Genomic DNA, 17,383 nt, shown 5'->3' with positions numbered 1-17,383 from the left:
ATGTAAGCCAAGGATTTTTGGAGTAGTTTGCAATGTACACTGGCTCTGTATTTTGTTGATCCTCTATTCTGGCTCCAAAGGCTAAACCTTTTAATACTCATTTTTCCCTTTTGAAAGCATTGGTTTTGCAGATTTACTAAATTAGTAATTCATCACTCAGCTATGTTTGTAAATTTTTTCAGTTGCTGGGGATGAACATGAAGTAATTGTTGACAGGAATCACTGCTAGCAGTCTTTTCCAGCCCATAGATTTTCTTTTTGCTGTAATGCATGATGTGCCTATGAAACATAAATATATAAAGCATGACACACACATTCCAACTAATTTACAAACAAATAGTTTGTATGTTGGTATTTTGCTGAATTCAGCAAGGGTTTGTAGGAATTTCTGGATCCTTAAGCAACTGAATAAAGTGATTTTTAGAAGGCAAATCAATCCATCAATATTACATGGTCCTATTTTGTTTTTCTTGGAGCATATTTTAAATTGTACATTTGAGGTGTCAAGGTTCAGGAGTCAAGTGCTACATGTGATAAATTAAGCAAAGGTCAGAGGCTATGCAATGCAGTTTCAGAAGATTGTCTACCTCTGCCTTTGCAGCTCATTCATGCTGAAGTGATGCACTATGGGAATTACTACCAAACTCTGCTCTGCAACATCTGCTCTCCCTAAGTGAGTTAGTGCACGTCAGACATCTTTATGTCAGAATATTGCAGTGATGGATGCAGTCTTCAGAAAATGCTGCATAAAAATCTGGTGTGCCGTTCTGGCCATTAAGTGAAATTACTATTTAAATTAATGGCGCTGTCACAGTTTATCTGTGCAAAGAATGAACGCTGATTAGGGTATTAAGTAATTAGCAATTTATCACACTGGAACAAGGTTGATAATAATTAAAGAAGTAATGGTTTACCAAAGAAACTAGAAAGGGAGTCACTTCTTGTTATGTGAGTGAAATCTTGGCTGAAAAATTTAATTCAGTCAAACAAAGATGAGGTTCGCAGTGAAAGACTACAGCCTTGTTTGTTTCAATAGAAAAACAGTTCATTATCAACATTTTAGTTTGCCTGTCAAAAATCCCTTGGGGCTCTCTGAGTTGCTTATTAGTATTGAATTGAGTCATTTTCTGAATTAATTCTCTACTTAAAATTGGTAGAATCCGAGGACAATTTGGAAAAAGGGTGTGAACAGGGGAAATATTTACCTCTTGGAGAGCTGGCGATCACAGTTTGATTTCTGTGAATGGAACCAGCCCTGAAAATAGGTAAAGTATGCAAGTAACATCACCATTTTGAGTCATTCCAGTGATTGGAATTAAATGCTCTAAATGCTTTAGTAGGATCATACCCTTAAAGAGTAATTTTCATTATGTATGACTTCCTAAGAGAGATTTGTTGCAATAAATGGCAGTGAGAAAAATGGCTACTTTTGCGTGTGTTTTAAATGTCTACATACTACAGAAATTATGTCAAATGCAAATTACTTTGTAGATGTAACAGTATATCACAGCCCTGTTTTTTTTGTGATATCTTTCTAGTAATAACATTTATTTCATCGCCAATTATTGTACAAGGTGTTTGTAGCATTTGGTTCAGAGTTAAAATTTACCCTTTCTTTAAATGGTGTGGGCTTCAGTGCTGGTATTTCACAGTTGCAGAATCATTCATGTGAATATTTGGAAAATTACAGTGGTTATGACAAGCTTTTGATTTTAAAATAAAATTATTAAAAATAGAAAAAAGACTGTGGAATTAATTTTGGCAGCTTATCAATTCCACTACAGAAATGCAAATTATATTTAGATATTAACTTCTTAAAGAGTAATTCTCTGTATCAGATAACTGAAGCTTCACTGTGGGTATTTGGCAAGTCACCCATTCAGTTCTACGTACCTAGTATGAACCCCCACTTTAAAACATAAGATATGATGTGAAACATTCTGGAATGCTAAGATGCACTGTTGGAAGACTGCCCATGTAAGGGGGGATGAATGAGACCTGACTGGTAAGTACATGGAGAGGCTTTCTCAATTTTCTACATTCTACAGGAAATTTTCATCAGCAGTCTGTCTTTGACCTGCTGTGCACAGTACTTTGGTATGGTATTTCATAACAAAGGTTCTTACAAAATTTCAGCAATTGTGAAGTTGATTGTAGGGGATCCCTGTTTATTTCTCTAATTCTTTATTGTTTTCAGCAGGTCTAGAAGTCAGGACGCTTACTTCAGTCACCTCACGTTCGAATTTAATCTCACTTTAGCTAAATCTGCGTAATTCCAGCTGCTGATGGTTTTATACCAAGCTATATCGCATTCAGAGCTTTCTCCTTTCTTTATCTATTTATTTATTTACTTACATTTCATATTCAGATGTATATTTTTTGTTTGTTCGTTTCAGGGATGTTCTGTTGTGGGCAGGAATACGTGAATATGTCAGATACCATATGCTGCTCAGGTTCCAGTGGTGAGTTCCTAGCACATGTTAGAAAGAATGACCAAGTGCCAGTAAAATGCTGTGAGACTGAACTTATTCCAAAGAGCGAAGAATGCTGTAATGGAGTTGGATATAATCCTTTGAAATATGTTTGCTCTGACAAGATTTCAGCTGGAATGATGATGAAGGTAATTGATAGAAAATCTCTCGGTAGCTCTGATTTGACGATGGAAAGAGAAATACACTGTTCATAACTATTTTTCTAAAATAGGAATATAAAAACTCTTGTGTGCATTATTCATTTTCACATTACATCCATATTAATACCAAATGAGTTCACCATGATTGATGTTATTGCAATGAATTCTAAAGGAATTAATAATGATTAGCTGCCTCTGTGAAGTGTTGCCCAGCACTTCAGATTAGAACAGTGGCTAAAAGCTGGCATACTAACAAGACTGGCATGTATAGCCAGCTTCCGTTCTGTGACCACAGTTCCTGATGATGTTCCTTAAGTGGAAATTGAAATTGAAATGGCCAGTCCTGAAGTATAAAAATGCTATTACATTTCAATTTGGGCAGACAGTATGACATAGATTCCCCAACCTCCTAAAAAAACTATAAATAAAAATAAAGCAATTGATATTTTCTTGATAGACTTAATCCTGATCCTACAGAAAAACAGTGGCAATTTTGGCATAAGTTTCAGCAGTACTAGGATAGGTCCCTGTATAACTTTTAGCAACAATGAGGGTGGTATATTTTTGGTGCCTTTCGCGCCTAATGAATTATACAGTTTATTTTCACTCTGTTTTAATACAAGAGTAAACTAAGCACCATAAAGGCTAATTCCACCTTTTCTAAGAGTGGCCAGTGACTATAGGTATCAGCATGAGACAATTTGGCCAAACTTCCGAAGCTGCAAAGTCTTGCAACTCCAGTTGAACTCAATAGAAATCTTCAAGAATTAGCATCTTGGTGTTATACATAAGCTGTAAAAATATTGTCAACTGTTATTACAATTTATTACAACTGTTATTACAATAAGAAAATGAACATTTCAAAGGATGGAAACGCTGTTTTTATATATGTATATTCTTTTATATATATTTATATTTATTGTGTATTTATATTTATAATTTATGGAGAGAGGGAGAAAGTGGGTGAGACAGGAAGAAAGAGGGTTGGATATTGTGAATTCTACCATATAGAAATCAGGTAGATATTGTGGAATTTATCACTAAAGTAAAAAGAAAAACAGACCCCATCCTGCCACATGCAGGTGTTCCTGTATCCTTTTCGTTTATCTGCTAATACACAAATATTTCTTCCATCTTCTCCTTTCCATGTCAAGGTTTTCATGTAATTTCATTTTCAGACTGAATAATTTTCTCCTAGAGAAAATCCAAGTGTTGTGATGAGTCAGCTACAGTTCCTCAATGCATTGTATTAGTAGTTCATGCAAGGCAAAAAATGGCTGAGAATAGGTTAATGAATTCTGGTAGATAACATGCTAGATCCATGCCTCAGGTATAATGTACAAAAAAAAGGAAGCACTTTGTATTTCACTTACCCGCAGTAGAAAAGAGATAGCAGTGCTGGCTTTCTGATATGTATAGATTTACTAACGTTAAAAGGACTGATATTCTGAGCCATATTCTGGTGTTACTTTATATGTGAATCCAATCCATCTATATCCTACATCTTATATTGATATCTATCACAATGTAATTTTTGTGAAAGGGCCAAGTTTGGGAAATTAAATTAGCTGAAGTTCATAATCAGCTAACAAACTAATTTCAATAGGTGAATTAAGGAAGCATTAGATATAATCTGGTTTTCCTTCTAAAGTTTGTAGCCTAATGGGCAGAAATAGTTGTAGCAAATATTGCAGTATATTTCTTCCTGCAACAACCTGTATTTTATGAGAATTATTGCTCTCTAGCTTATGGTTTGGCAAAAATATTATTTCATGAATTTTAATGGAAACGTGTGGATGTTCAGTGTGTATTTCTATTTGTGTGAATTGTTCTTTATGGGTTAAATCTGCATCAAAGTTTGCAGAGGTCCTCTTACTGCAGCAAAACCGCTGTTTAGGAGTGATGTGGTAGAGGACACAATTTATATCGCCCATGGATAGAGTTCTCAGCCTTGACAGCTGCCAAGGAATTGCAGAGAGCCCTCTTGTGTACTTGGCAGTGTGAGGGGCTGGGAATTTGTTACGGATTTGCCAGGGGATATTGGCCTTTGCAGAAGCAGAATGTTCAAATACTCAGATAAAATCCTGCTCTCATTTGATTATAGACTCTTCTACTTTCAACAAACCCAGCCATTTGGGCTTCTGGTAGTTAACATTTGTGATTTTTTCATGCAAGGACCCTACAGAAAAAAAAGTTTCATTTAGAAAGGATTATAAAAACATTAAACACCAAAGATAGTAGGTTGGCCTTCAGGCCAAGGGCTGAAAGGGTCTCCCATATGCTAGAAATATCAAGGTACTCAATGTGGTTGCTTGATTTATATGTTGCATAAAGACAGAGAAATACTAATGGAAGCATTTGTAAAGAAAGGAAGATGTGGTAAATATATTGAAATTGTATGTGTACTCCTTAGGTAAAAGAAGAATGCAAGGCTAATATCCTTTGCCCTTTAGCTATGGAGGCAACAGCACATTGTGGAAAGTGTGACTTTGATCCCAGGGAGAATATCTGTGCGTGGATAAAAGGTTCCCAGAGTGCTACAGAAAAGGAGGTAAAGGAAGGTGTGTGTCCAGCTGAAGAGGAAACTGTCTACACAGGAAGTCCAAACCAGTATTCGTTTACAGGTACGGAAAAGTGGCATATCAGATTGGTGATTTGCTGGTGTATTTAATTCACTCTGGGGAAAAAGATGCTATCAAGTATTCTAATTAAATGTGAAGCAATTGTAGTGAAGTAGCATTCTTTAAGAATTAATCTGTGAGTCAGGACAGTATCTTCAGGGAAATGAAATGAGTAGCAAGAAGTTCAGTGAATACATAAGGTCTAAATTAGCTTTCACAAAAGTTGATAGAAATATTGCTATATCAGAAAATGGCCCTGACTAAAGGAACAACTTCCATATCTATCTGTCTTTAAACATAGAAGTAGTCCCATAGGCACAGAAAAAAATAAACAAAGATTATTTTGGATTTTGATAAGACTGAGATGATAAACTTTCTTTTTCTAGACCTGAACCTCAAACCTTTTATCACCTATGAGTACAGAGTGGCTGCTTGGAATAGCTATGGAAGAGGCTTCAGTGAAATTAGCAGAGCTGTCACTAAGCAAGATGTGCCACAAGGTGTAAGTCCACCAAAATGGGCCAAAGTGGATAATCGGGAAGACATGATACTTCTAAACTGGGAGGAACCACTTCAACCAAATGGTATTGATATATGTTAAAAAAAGAGTATGTTCTATCATTCAGCTGACAGTGTTCCAAGATCACAAAATGTTTTTTAATTAAAACACTGCCACTGAAATATACGTATTCCTAAACTTTGCAAGAGGAATTTGCTCTAGGTTGAGATCATTTTCATTGCAAATAAAAGTAGAGTCTAACTTCACAGAAGACAATTTACTATGTCTCTGAGAAGTACCCAGAAGCCTCTTTTGAGAACAGTTGTAATAATAATTGGCAAATATGATCAGAAAATCACAATCATGTTACAAAATATTTGGAGATTCGGGGGGAGTGAGTGGGTGATACTCATGTTTCTTTCAAGGAAATCTTGCTTATGATTTTCAAACAGTGAGAAAACTTGCAGTAGCTCTCAATAAAAATTGAGAAATACTGAGATGTTGATGTAGAGGTTGAAGAGAGTAGCTGGTAATTGACATTAGCCATTTAAACAGGATGATTGTCTGTTACAGTGATCGCCTAGAGATTTCATTTAATATTTTCTGTGTGCAGAGCAGGTTATTATAGTATACCATCACACAGGATTTCTCAGCTAACGAAAGGGAAAACTTTCTTTCTGCAATAGGTCTTGTTACTCACTATATCATTCTCCGAAATGGAATTGAGCGTTTTAGAGGAACAGAAATGAGCTTCACAGACACAAGTGGTGTCCAGCCATACCAAGAATATTCATACCAGCTGCGAGCCTGCACTGTTGCTGGTTGCGCAGACAGCAGCAAGGTTAGTAAATTGGTCTTTATGGAACTGGTGCCAGAATTTTACCAGCCAGTGTCGTAACAGAAAAATGCTTTTGGAAAGGTATAATTTGAAGACATGATGATTATTGAGTAAGCAAGTGAAAAACATTAGTAGTCTTATTTGGATTCAACTACTGACAGGTGATTATTTGGAACCTAAGGTTGATACAAGTAAGCGGAAGAAGAAAACAGTATCTCAGTCTTGGCAAAGCTGAAATTGCACTGTAGGAACTGATGTTTGTTAAAGAGAAAGCTGCACATGATAGAATGGAGTAAGGAATATTAAAATGCACTTTCTCTAAGCCTTGAAATTAATCTTTGCTTCTCACTAGGAGGTCTATAGCCTCTTCTTCCTTGGTATTTCTTAGTTTATCTGCTTTAGCTCTAGTCTATCAATTTGTTCAACAACCTTCTTATTTAGAGCCTCCTTCCACTATATTACCCTTCAGTGGCTTTCCATGTCTGCACCTGCTTCAGGCTTTACACTCCCTTTGTGTACAACCTGCCCCTGCTTCAGTTTTAAGCAAACAGAATCTCTTCCCTCCCTTTGTCACTGCTTCATTTCCTCTTGTATCACTCTGAATCATGGATGCCTTTCACCAGCATTACTATTTAACCAGCTCTAGTTTCTATTCTGCAAAGTACCAGTCTTATTCATCATTTGGAAAAACTATTTCTTAAGTGACCTCTTTTTCACAATAATATCCTTGCCTCTATGAAAGTGAATTTCTAGGACTGCAAGTGTAAGGTGTGTGGGGCAGAGGTGGGGAATAATGACTGTTCTTTGTAATTATAAAATCTATGGGATTGAAAAGTTGATTTTTTTATTGAAAAGTTGATATTTTTTTTCAGTTGTTTAAATGTTTTTTCTTATGGGTGCAAATCTCAGCCAAAAGTATAAGAAAAGAAACACTGATGCAGAGGGATGGAGATAGGTGCATAGTCCTCTACCTGCACACAGAGCTGTGGTCTGGAAGCTATGTAGGCACAGTTGCTGCAACCATTTTCCTGAGCTAATAAATCCTGCTTATTTCACTTGTCTGTAATTAAGGAGTTTACTGTTGCAAACACTGACGTCTGCAAGTAGGGACTGATTCCACCAAATGCACTAAGACAATATATAATAGAGGGCACATTTTATATTTACAGCATAATGTAAATACTTTACGGTGGTAATAACAGAAAAAGAAAAGTGATTCTCAAAGAGAAAAAGGTCTGACTCACTTATTAAACCAGTGTAATTTGGAAATGCCTCTGCAGGAGATGGTAGAGATGTGTCAATAGAAAATTAGCTTTTTCCTTTTTCTTCTTTTTTTGTAGAAAGAGCTTAACAAGTGCAAAGTTATTCTATCTTTCAAAATCTTTGGTTTCCTTACAAAAATATGGAGCTGCAAATATCTACAATAGAGTTCAGATTGCATGGGATATATGGAGGCTTAGCCCCATGTTTACTGGTGCTTAAAATATATGAAATCAGGCAGTTAAAATGCAGAGACACTGACAAACCATATGGAAGAGAGTTATCAAGAGTTTTCAAGCAATACAGTTTTTGTTGTTTCACCCTGTGCTATACATTGCAGCTAGAACGTGGTGAACCTGTTGTGATAAATTGTAGACATAGACTTATGTAATGTATTCAAGGTCAGATTTCATTGTGAAAAAGGAGGAAAAAGTAACTAGTTCTCTAGGCCCTTGGTAATGATATGCCAGGCCAAACAACATTTTAAAACAAAAGTGACATTCTCATTGATCATGGTATCTAGTGTACTATTACATTAAATTGCTGTTTAATTCATATGTCTTCAGGTAGTTGCAGTCACTGTCCAAGGAGTCCCAGAGAGTGTTCAGCCACCAGACATCAGTGCTTTGAACTCAACAGCATTACATTTAAGCTGGATCGCACCCAAGAAACCAAATGGTATCATCAGAGAGTACCAGATCAGTCAAGTAGGGAAAGGACTTATATACACCGACGCTGCAAGCAGAATGCAGCACACAGTGTCAGGTAAGGAGGCAGAGCTCTCTGACAGGTTAATGTCCTGTCCTTAAGGTATAAGACAGTATTAACATCTTAAAAATGCTACTTGTCAGTAACTTTTAAATCCCTAGTACTGTGCACAATTTAGAAAGCTTTATCATGACTTTACGTGTCTTAAATTTATTTTTTTCAATGTCTTTCATTTCTGGCTGCTGTTTGTTAAAATATTAATAGATTTAATTTCAAAATTTTAAAATAAATCTATCCAGCTTGATTCAAGATGCATGCTTGTGGTGTGCTCAAGGTCTCAGATATTCTGTGTAGGCTTGCCATCCCTTCACACAGATTCAGCTCTCTCTTTTACCGTCATTAATGTGCAGTAATGCAGTTGAAGTCACTGGTGCTGCTGTGAATGTGTGGCAGTGTAGGAGCAAGAAGGATCCAGTACTTTATGCCTGAGATAATAAAAAAGGAAAGAAAGGGAAAGATCCTGAATTCTGTTTATAACCTTATATATTGCTTCTAGCCATTTTCTAAATACTTGGTGAAATTTCATAAGTGTGTGTGTGTATCTGAAAGAAGCTTTAGCCCGAGATTTTAGGGGAAGATTTGGCTCAGACCTCAAATGTATTATTTTCACATATTCAATTTTTAGTTATATTTGAATGTTACACCAAAGCAAAATTATTCTTAGAAATGCTTCTGTTGAACACAAAACAGGAACATAAACATTCTGGGATATCTTTTTTCAGTCTTTGACCTCAGGTTGCTCATCAAATTCTTGTATCTATGATTTTTAGGAATTCATAAATACATTATTTTTTCCTTTTTTCTTTTCCACCTGAGTAGGAAACTTAGAGATTCATATATTATACACATCATATGATAGCCACCCAAAGAGCAGAAGTTGACTTAGGGCATATAAAACCTATATAGCACGTATGGCACTCTCAACCACCCCTCAAAGCGTGAGTCCTGAGTCAGAGTGGATCCCTTAGTGCTTTAAAAGAGGCCGTCCTTGCTATAGTCACTCACAGAGGAGTAAAGAATTGCTGTTCCTTTTTGACAATATCATGCTCAAGTGTGAAATTCGTCAACTGTATATTATGCCTGTCTCCATATTCAGTGCTTCTGGACATGAGATATTAAGTGGAGTATGCCAGTTGGTGTTTTAGAATTGCTGTTGTGAGTTTATACTGTAAAGGACACCTACCAACAAGGAATGATTTATCAAACCCATTTGAAAAATACTTCTCGTGCTCCCACTTCCTTCCCCAAAGGCAGTTATACCTCTGGAGTAACTGAGATTTTAATGAAAACAATACTGTTTTTCTTACCAGTTGGAAGGGAGAGGAAATGAAATTACCTTCTGAGAAACAAGGATCTTTTTTCCTTTTGTGTGTCTGTTCCGTTAAGCCACTGTCCAATGCTGCCATGTTAAGCCAGGAGTGAAATAAGTGATCATTCCTCCTGACAGTCATAATCAAATCTTGTGCTGTTTTCTGCAGGAGCTTCCTTGGGTAATAACGTGGAATTCATGGCAGTGATTTAGCAATGTGGATAATTATTGCTCTCTAAATTAAAAGAATAAGATAAAACAATCAAATTTATTTCATACATAATCTCAAATGTTTGAACTGTTGTCTTATTCCCTGTGGATGTATGTTTTGATTTTCTCATCTTCCTTTTTTTCTTTTTTTTTTTTTTTTTTCCAAAACTGTCTGCTTTTCCCCAAGCCACAGTTGAACATTAATGAAGCTGTAGCATTAGCATTTCTTGAGACTTTGAATCTAGGGTCTTGCAAATAACAGACGAGAAGGCTAGCACCTTGCCACTGCACCATTGTCTTGCTGCTTATTTTTAATTACATCAAAGCTTTGGAAACATGATCCCACAAATGCTTTGTGGGAATAGCGGTGAATGTGCTCATCATGTGAAATCCATAAATTGCTTATAATCCTCTCAAGATGTTAAAAAAAGCATTAAGTAATTGAAGACAGGAAGTCCTCAGTTAATTATTTAGAGGTGTTATCAATGCTTTAAGCAAACTGAAGCATTTTCTGCTATCTCACTGAGTTGAATGCCACTGGGACCGAGGGGCAGCAGCCATCATCTTCTCATATTCTCTAATGCAAACAGCACATGGCAGCTTGTCAATAAAAGACCTTTTTATATCATTTATTACTGAACACTTCCACTACCCTGTACAGAACAATTTGGATGACAGTTATGGCATTGTTTCACTTTGTGTTACTACTACTTTACAAATGGGCCTGCTAATGCTTTGCAGTGGGGGCCAGGCAGAGGGTAAGACTGAAGAAAATAATTAAGGGAATTGTAAAAGAAAGCTAAGAGTGCCCTCTTCAGCAGCAGCAGGTGGGTTTATAGCAAAGATTCTTCTCAACTCCCTCTTTCAAGTACACTAAAGATAATATCCCGAGTAAGAGGCTTTATCGAGAATTTGTAGGATCATCTTTAGGTGTAAGCCAGACAAGATAACTGATGTTTATTTTAGTAAAAGAAACAATATTAAGAAATACTTTATGACTGAACGGTTTGAAATTCTTTCATCTGAACATATTCTCCATTTCAGGGTAGTGAAAACTGAAGAGGTGCAGAAATGTTGTCACTGGTCAACTCTGTCTCCATGCAGCACTGAATCATTAGTAATATCTATCTGAAGGAAACTCTTGGGGGTGGAGGGGTTGTGTGAGGCTGTGGTCAGCAATCTGACATCCTCCTGAGTGAAATTCCCACGACAGGGCCCAGGAGTGTTAGCCTAGGAGCTAATTACTGACCTTGCTGGAGCCATACCCACAAATGGAGACAAACAATATCAGAAGGAATTGATTTGGCTAATAGAAGAATGCATTCTTAAAAAAACACTCTTTCACAGCCTTTTGGCAAATGACAAATGCTGCAATAAGAAAATAGACTGCTAAGTTAAAAAAAAAGAATAAAAAAACCCCCACAATAATAGACCAAAAAAGAAAAGGAGGGGAGAAGTATCCTCTAGTGAACAATCAGGAAGAGAAATTGGAAAAGCAAAACACTGTTTATGTTTCAAGATTATCTTACTTGTTATTTTTATTATTAATCACATACATAGATTTGCACAGAGCTGTCCAAAGCATACATAAGACAAGGTGTTTAATGCAAAGCTTTAATAATCTAGATAAAAATCTGCTGTGACTGCTCCATGTACGACTGGAGGTTTCAGGTATCAGAATTTCACCAATAAATTTAGTGAAACCATGTGCTCTTTTTTTAATGCCCATTTTTCTCTTTAAAGTGTAGTTGTAAATGAGTATTGCTTTATTATGCATGTTTCCTTTAAAAGTGAACATGACTCCCTTTAGGGGAATTCAAGTAATTTGTTGCCACAGTAATCTTTTCTATCCTGAAATGTTAAATACTTGGCTTTCCTCCATGCCTTTGCCTCTCTCTAGTCTGCAACTGTCATTTTCTCCCTTCTTACCTTTATATGCAGCGTTCAGATGATTTTTCTTCTCCTCCAGTTCATGATTAGGTTACAGCCAGGGCTGTCCCTCTGAATCATCTCTTTATTTTCTCTCCTTCACGTCTTGTTCAATTTGTAAGCAGCCTGCATGTCTTCCATTCAGTGTTCTACCTTTCTACATAATTGTTGCTTATTCTTTCTCTATATTTGCTTGTAATATATTTTAATTAAAATATCTCCGTAATGGCTATAAGCAAGGATTTGTTTATAAACAAAGATCTTGGCCAGACTTTTTTTCTTGTCACAGAATTGCATTGTTCGTGAAGTAATTACAATTAGGCACATGAGCTACATCAAAAGTACGTTATTAAGGTCACAAAGCCAAGCACTTAAAAGTTGACCTGTATACTACTTATGAATTGACCTGTATAATCCTAATTCAGCCTCTTTCACGCAAGCAGTCTGCATTACACAGTAGCGTAGTCATTTGTACGCAGGGTTACTGCCTCATTCAGTCCACAAGCTCTGTCTCTTCCGGGGAGGAATAAAGATAAATAAATAAAAAAAGACTCCTGTATGCAGGTCTGCTGCCTCAGCTTTTCCTGTGTTTGGTAGGTTTATTCCTTCTGGGAATCTCAGTGTAGACGGGCCTAATTCTGCGTCTGCCCAGAGCTAAATTTCTTTTCTGCTTTGCAGAAGTCAGGGAGGCGCAAGCCCAAAGTTTGTGTGAATGTGGAGCACAGCGAGGGAGGCAACAGGGATAGTGCCAACCCAGAGGGATACAATGAGGATCACTGAGGGGCTGGTAGCGTTGGCTGCCAAAAGGAGGAAAGGAGAAGAGGCAGTGTGCTGGGAGGGCGGCCCGGTGGCAGCACACAGGGTGGCCTCGCCACTGCAGCGCGCTCCCACATCAGCTCTCTGTTGAGCTGCTGCCAGCCTCCCCTGGGGCTTTCCCCCAGCCCTGCCCCGGGGCCCAGGACTCCATTTCAGCCCAGCCTGCTGCCCTCAATCCCTGCTTGCAGCTGTGCCGGCCTCCAGCCCTGGCCTGCCCAGCCATGGGTCCTGACAAGCCGCGGCCACCCATGGGCCCATGTCCCAGCCCAGCACCATCCCCAGGGAAGTGCCTGGGCTGGGGCTGCCCCTGGCCTGCCCCGCTCCCCAGCTGGGGCGGTGGGACAGGCCCTGGCAGGTCTCATAAATCCTGTGGGATGCCAGATTAGAGAGCTACAGCGAATTAAGTGTGGGCCCGGAGGAGAGATGGTCTCTATCGAGGCAGTTGGCTTCTGTCCTGGCTCTGCAGGACGTTCATTTCTGTTCCAGCTGTGGTACTGAGCAAGACACATCTCAAATTTTCACAGCTCGTCATAACTATGTCTTCTTTATTTTCCGGACACCCTGCCTGAGCCCTGGGGCCTGAGTTACTAATTCCTGAGCTCTCAGAGCTGCAGCTGAAGGCACCAGGGGTTGTGCTCAGATATATAAAGTTTTGCATAACACCAGATACTCTGACAGCCAGGTCCCAGGCATCCCAAACGGCCTCCTGGCAGGTCCAGGGAGGTTTTTGTTTCTCAGTCTCTTTGTGTCTGCATCTTGTTTCTGAGTGAGAGAAACCTTTTTTTTTTTTTTTTTTTTTTTAAATTCTTCTGCTACTGTATTAAGCCATTTGCAATGCTCAGCTGATTGGTGTTAGTAAAGCAACCGTGCACTCTAGGGGTGGACACTACAAAAAAAGTCTTGAATTACATACAATTAGAGAGGCCACATGCTGGAGGGAATTTTAGATAGGACTGTGCCACAGAGCCTATATACAAAGGAGGTCAATTCGTATTGTACAATGTCCTAACGCTGGGATTTCCTAGTTTATGAGTGTTCAGTTTTGCAATCTTAATATTTTCACAGAGGTTTTGTGTATAAGTTGCTTCTTGTTGTTGTACTGTTTGTCCCCTTTGCATTCAGGAACAGGAACTTTTTTTTTAATGTATTATGAGGTATTAACAAGAGGGTCCTTGAAAACATGCGAGAGAGGGGTTTTCAGTGTCTGTCCTGGTAAAATAATTTTTAAGATCAGCTTTGAGAAATACCCAAAAGAGTAGTTTAGCAAAGACCCTGTACCCAGGCCTGGAGCACGCTCTGTGAGGCAGTCTGATCAGCAGTTAAAGCTGAGCTCTGAGGTGTTCAAGACAGGCTCACAGAGGTCTGCATCTTTAACGGTTTAACTGTAAGAAGCCTTTAATGGGTGTGCAGAAATGGCTATTTTAAAAGCTTAGTATCTTAGCCAAATTTTGGGTACAATTTTATGAGGAGTCCTAAAGTCAAATTCTTGAGCTGCAGGCAACATGATGTCAAATCTGAAGTCATTGACACACAGCACAAGGATGTTTGAAAATTTCCAAAGAAAGGTCAAAGCAATATATTCCCCTTTAGTCTCATTCAAGGATGTCCAGCATAGAAGGTTTGAACTGAAAAAATAGTTTTTAAAAAATTACAAGTAACTAAAATTAATATCTTGTAATGGGGAGGGCTTGGTTGTCAGTCCTGCTTCTAACTGCTTTATAGCATTTGTAGTAAAATCTTGTAACAAATAGGAAAAAATAGGGAAAAAAATCGAACAAATAGAAGTTGAGAAGGGGGCAAGAACAGAGTATCTTTGGACTTGTTTGCAATATAGTAGAAGATTTTATGTTGAAGTAAAAGAGTATTTTATTATCTTTTCTTATTGTTGCAAATATACTTGTAATAAATTTTCAAAACATTACAGGCTCTTCAGCTTTTCAAGTCCAAAACTCTAAGCAATTACACTTTCAGGTGCTTATCTGTTGGAAACCTTTGAACTTCTATGGCCATTACACATGGAGGTGATGGAGAGTATGTCTGTGCCAAGAACGTTTAGGTGCCTTTCAGTTAATTTTTAACCATTTTGTACAGGCAGAAACATAGGTTAAAAACCCCAACTAAACACACCTCAGAGACTGGGTAAATTTTCCCCAGATGGTAATCTGGGCTGAGAGCTGGACTGTTGTAACTACATTGCAAGTGCCATCTAAGTTAATTGATTTGAAGCTAATTCAGATATGTCTATATAAGGGGCATCCATAGATCCGTTGCAGCATAGACACACATTCAATCTGAATTGTTTTGCCAGGTCTTTTAAACTAGTAGAGGATATATATCTAAATTAGCAAGAATTCACCATTTCAATATTATTCAGATGTAAAATTAGAATGGGTCATATTTTACGTTTGCCAAAAATACTAAAAGTTAACTTTAAGTCCAGTAACGTTCTGTGTAGTGATACAATTCTTGGGATGCCTGATGTCAACATCTCAGTCTAACCTCTGTTTGCTCTTTCTAGGTCTGCAGCCATACACTAATTACAGCTTCATGCTTACTGCATGCACATCTGCTGGGTGTGCTTCTAGCCAACCGCTTTCAGGTCAAACTTTACAAGCTGCTCCTCACGGTAAGGGAAAAATATGTTCTTATAGAACTGCAAAGAGATGGTCATATGGGCTTGTATTTTCTGATGGTTTAACAAGGTGCAAAACTCCACTATCATCCATCAAGGTATCATGCATAAATTTACACAAGAGAATCCAATTCTCGTAGAATATTTGTATCTTAACACACTCTTTATACTGACTGCCTGGCACTGCATTTCTACTTTCTTTTCGTGACAATTTCCCCAAGTTCATCTTTAAGTTAGTGAGGTTAGAATCAGCAGATGTGTATTTTTTAAAGCACAAATAAATATACAGAGACAACTGGGCATAAAAAGGCTGTAGCCTTTGGTTGTGTTCTCCATTAATCTGTACCTTGTCTAGTTGGTTGCGTTTGATATAGGATAAATACAGAAAGTGTGTTAAATTTTGTCATTCTCTCTGGCAATGTTTTATGCTTTCATTACATTGCTGAAAGCAACAGCACAAACTGTGGGAAAGGAAAAAAAAACCCATTATGTTTCTCTCACAAATTAAAATAGTGTCATTGTGATGTTAATAGGGGTATGGCCAAAACCTCATCATATCATAGTCAGCTCAACAGAAGTGGAAATCTACTGGAGTGAACCAAAGAAACCCAATGGACTCATTACTCAGTATCGATTATTTCGTGATGGAGAACAGATTTTCCTGGGTGGCAGTATAGACCTGAATTTCACAGATGTTAACCTGCAGCCTAACAGTAGGTAAGGCATGTGAAAGAGCTCTGGTAATATGTGAAAGGTGGTCAAAATATATGTACATGTGTTTGTGAAATGTACAAAATGTAAGTTACTCTTCTAACAAAAGAAAAATCTCTTACAGTATTACTTAATTACTGAAAGATTAGTAGAGCACTTTTAGGAGGCTTCCAAATGTTGGAAAGCCTTAATGAGAGGATTCATCTTTTTTTTTTTTCATTTTCTAAGAATTGATCACTGTGATTCAAAGAGGGGGAGGCCTTTTTTTTTTTTCCTTGGGTGGTTGCTGGTGGCTCATTGGTTGTTTTTTTTCCCTCATGGAATATACTGAGAAAAATTTAAGTCTTTTTATGGCAGACAGCACTGCACATGGTTTATAATGTTTCTGTGAATATTGAACATACTGGCTCAAAAGTAGCAGCTGCTGATATTTTTATAGAGGCCATTCTGAAATTGTTTTTGACACTTTTTGAGTCAATACTCTTATGTAAGCTAATGTGAATTTTAGTATTAAAATTATTCTTATGATAAGTAAAGAGTTACTTTTCTCACATCAAGAAAACTTAAAATTGAAAATCTTCACTAATGCAGTATTTGTAATACTCTTTGTATAGTGTATTCACTTTAAATTGGTGAAAATTGAAATGTTCTACTACTGATATGCCTAAAGCTTCTAACCATAGTGCCTACTGATCTTTTTGTGTTTGTGCAGATATGTTTACCAGCTGGAAGCCAGCACTTGGGGCGGCAGCAACACTAGTGATAAATATGTTATACAAACACCAGTAGGAACACCAGAGAAAATTCATGTCCCATATAATGTCACAGTAATTGATGCATATTCTATATTTCTAGCTTGGGACATGCCAGGTAAAAATGTATTTCTATGTAGTATTTTGTAGCAAAATGAAAGGATGGAAAAATTAGTATATTCAGGCAGGCAGCTGAATCATTCTGATATTTTTATTCTTCGTATTTGGTTTTAGTGTTTGTGTGATTTGAATAACCAGTATCTAAAGCTGCTGTTTCCTAGAGACATACTATTTTAATAATATTGACCTATATACTTGACATGGGTATTGTGAGGGTTAGCCGATCAAAAATCCATATGTAAATTTGATCTTGTAAACTATTATTGAATGCAAGTATTAAGGAAAA

General features: G+C 37.4%; 1 protein-coding gene across 1 annotated transcript in view; it reads left to right on the top strand.

The window, feature by feature from the left end:
* Window positions 1-17,383, top strand: part of USH2A (usherin) — a 391,128-nt gene that overhangs the window by 304,724 nt on the left and 69,021 nt on the right. The window contains exons 52-59 of the mRNA XM_075147080.1: window positions 2,397-2,620; window positions 5,046-5,256; window positions 5,640-5,837; window positions 6,439-6,593; window positions 8,417-8,615; window positions 15,401-15,508; window positions 16,048-16,231; window positions 16,938-17,095. Coding sequence (XP_075003181.1) covers window positions 2,397-2,620; window positions 5,046-5,256; window positions 5,640-5,837; window positions 6,439-6,593; window positions 8,417-8,615; window positions 15,401-15,508; window positions 16,048-16,231; window positions 16,938-17,095 — 1,437 coding nt within the window. The remainder of the gene's footprint in view (window positions 1-2,396; window positions 2,621-5,045; window positions 5,257-5,639; window positions 5,838-6,438; window positions 6,594-8,416; window positions 8,616-15,400; window positions 15,509-16,047; window positions 16,232-16,937; window positions 17,096-17,383) is intronic.

The sequence above is a fragment of the Calonectris borealis genome, chromosome 3, assembly GCF_964195595.1.
Source record: "Calonectris borealis chromosome 3, bCalBor7.hap1.2, whole genome shotgun sequence".
NCBI lineage: Eukaryota > Metazoa > Chordata > Aves > Procellariiformes > Procellariidae > Calonectris > Calonectris borealis.
The sequence above is the reverse complement of the archived record's forward strand: the minus strand, read 5'-3'. Positions and strand labels throughout refer to the sequence as shown.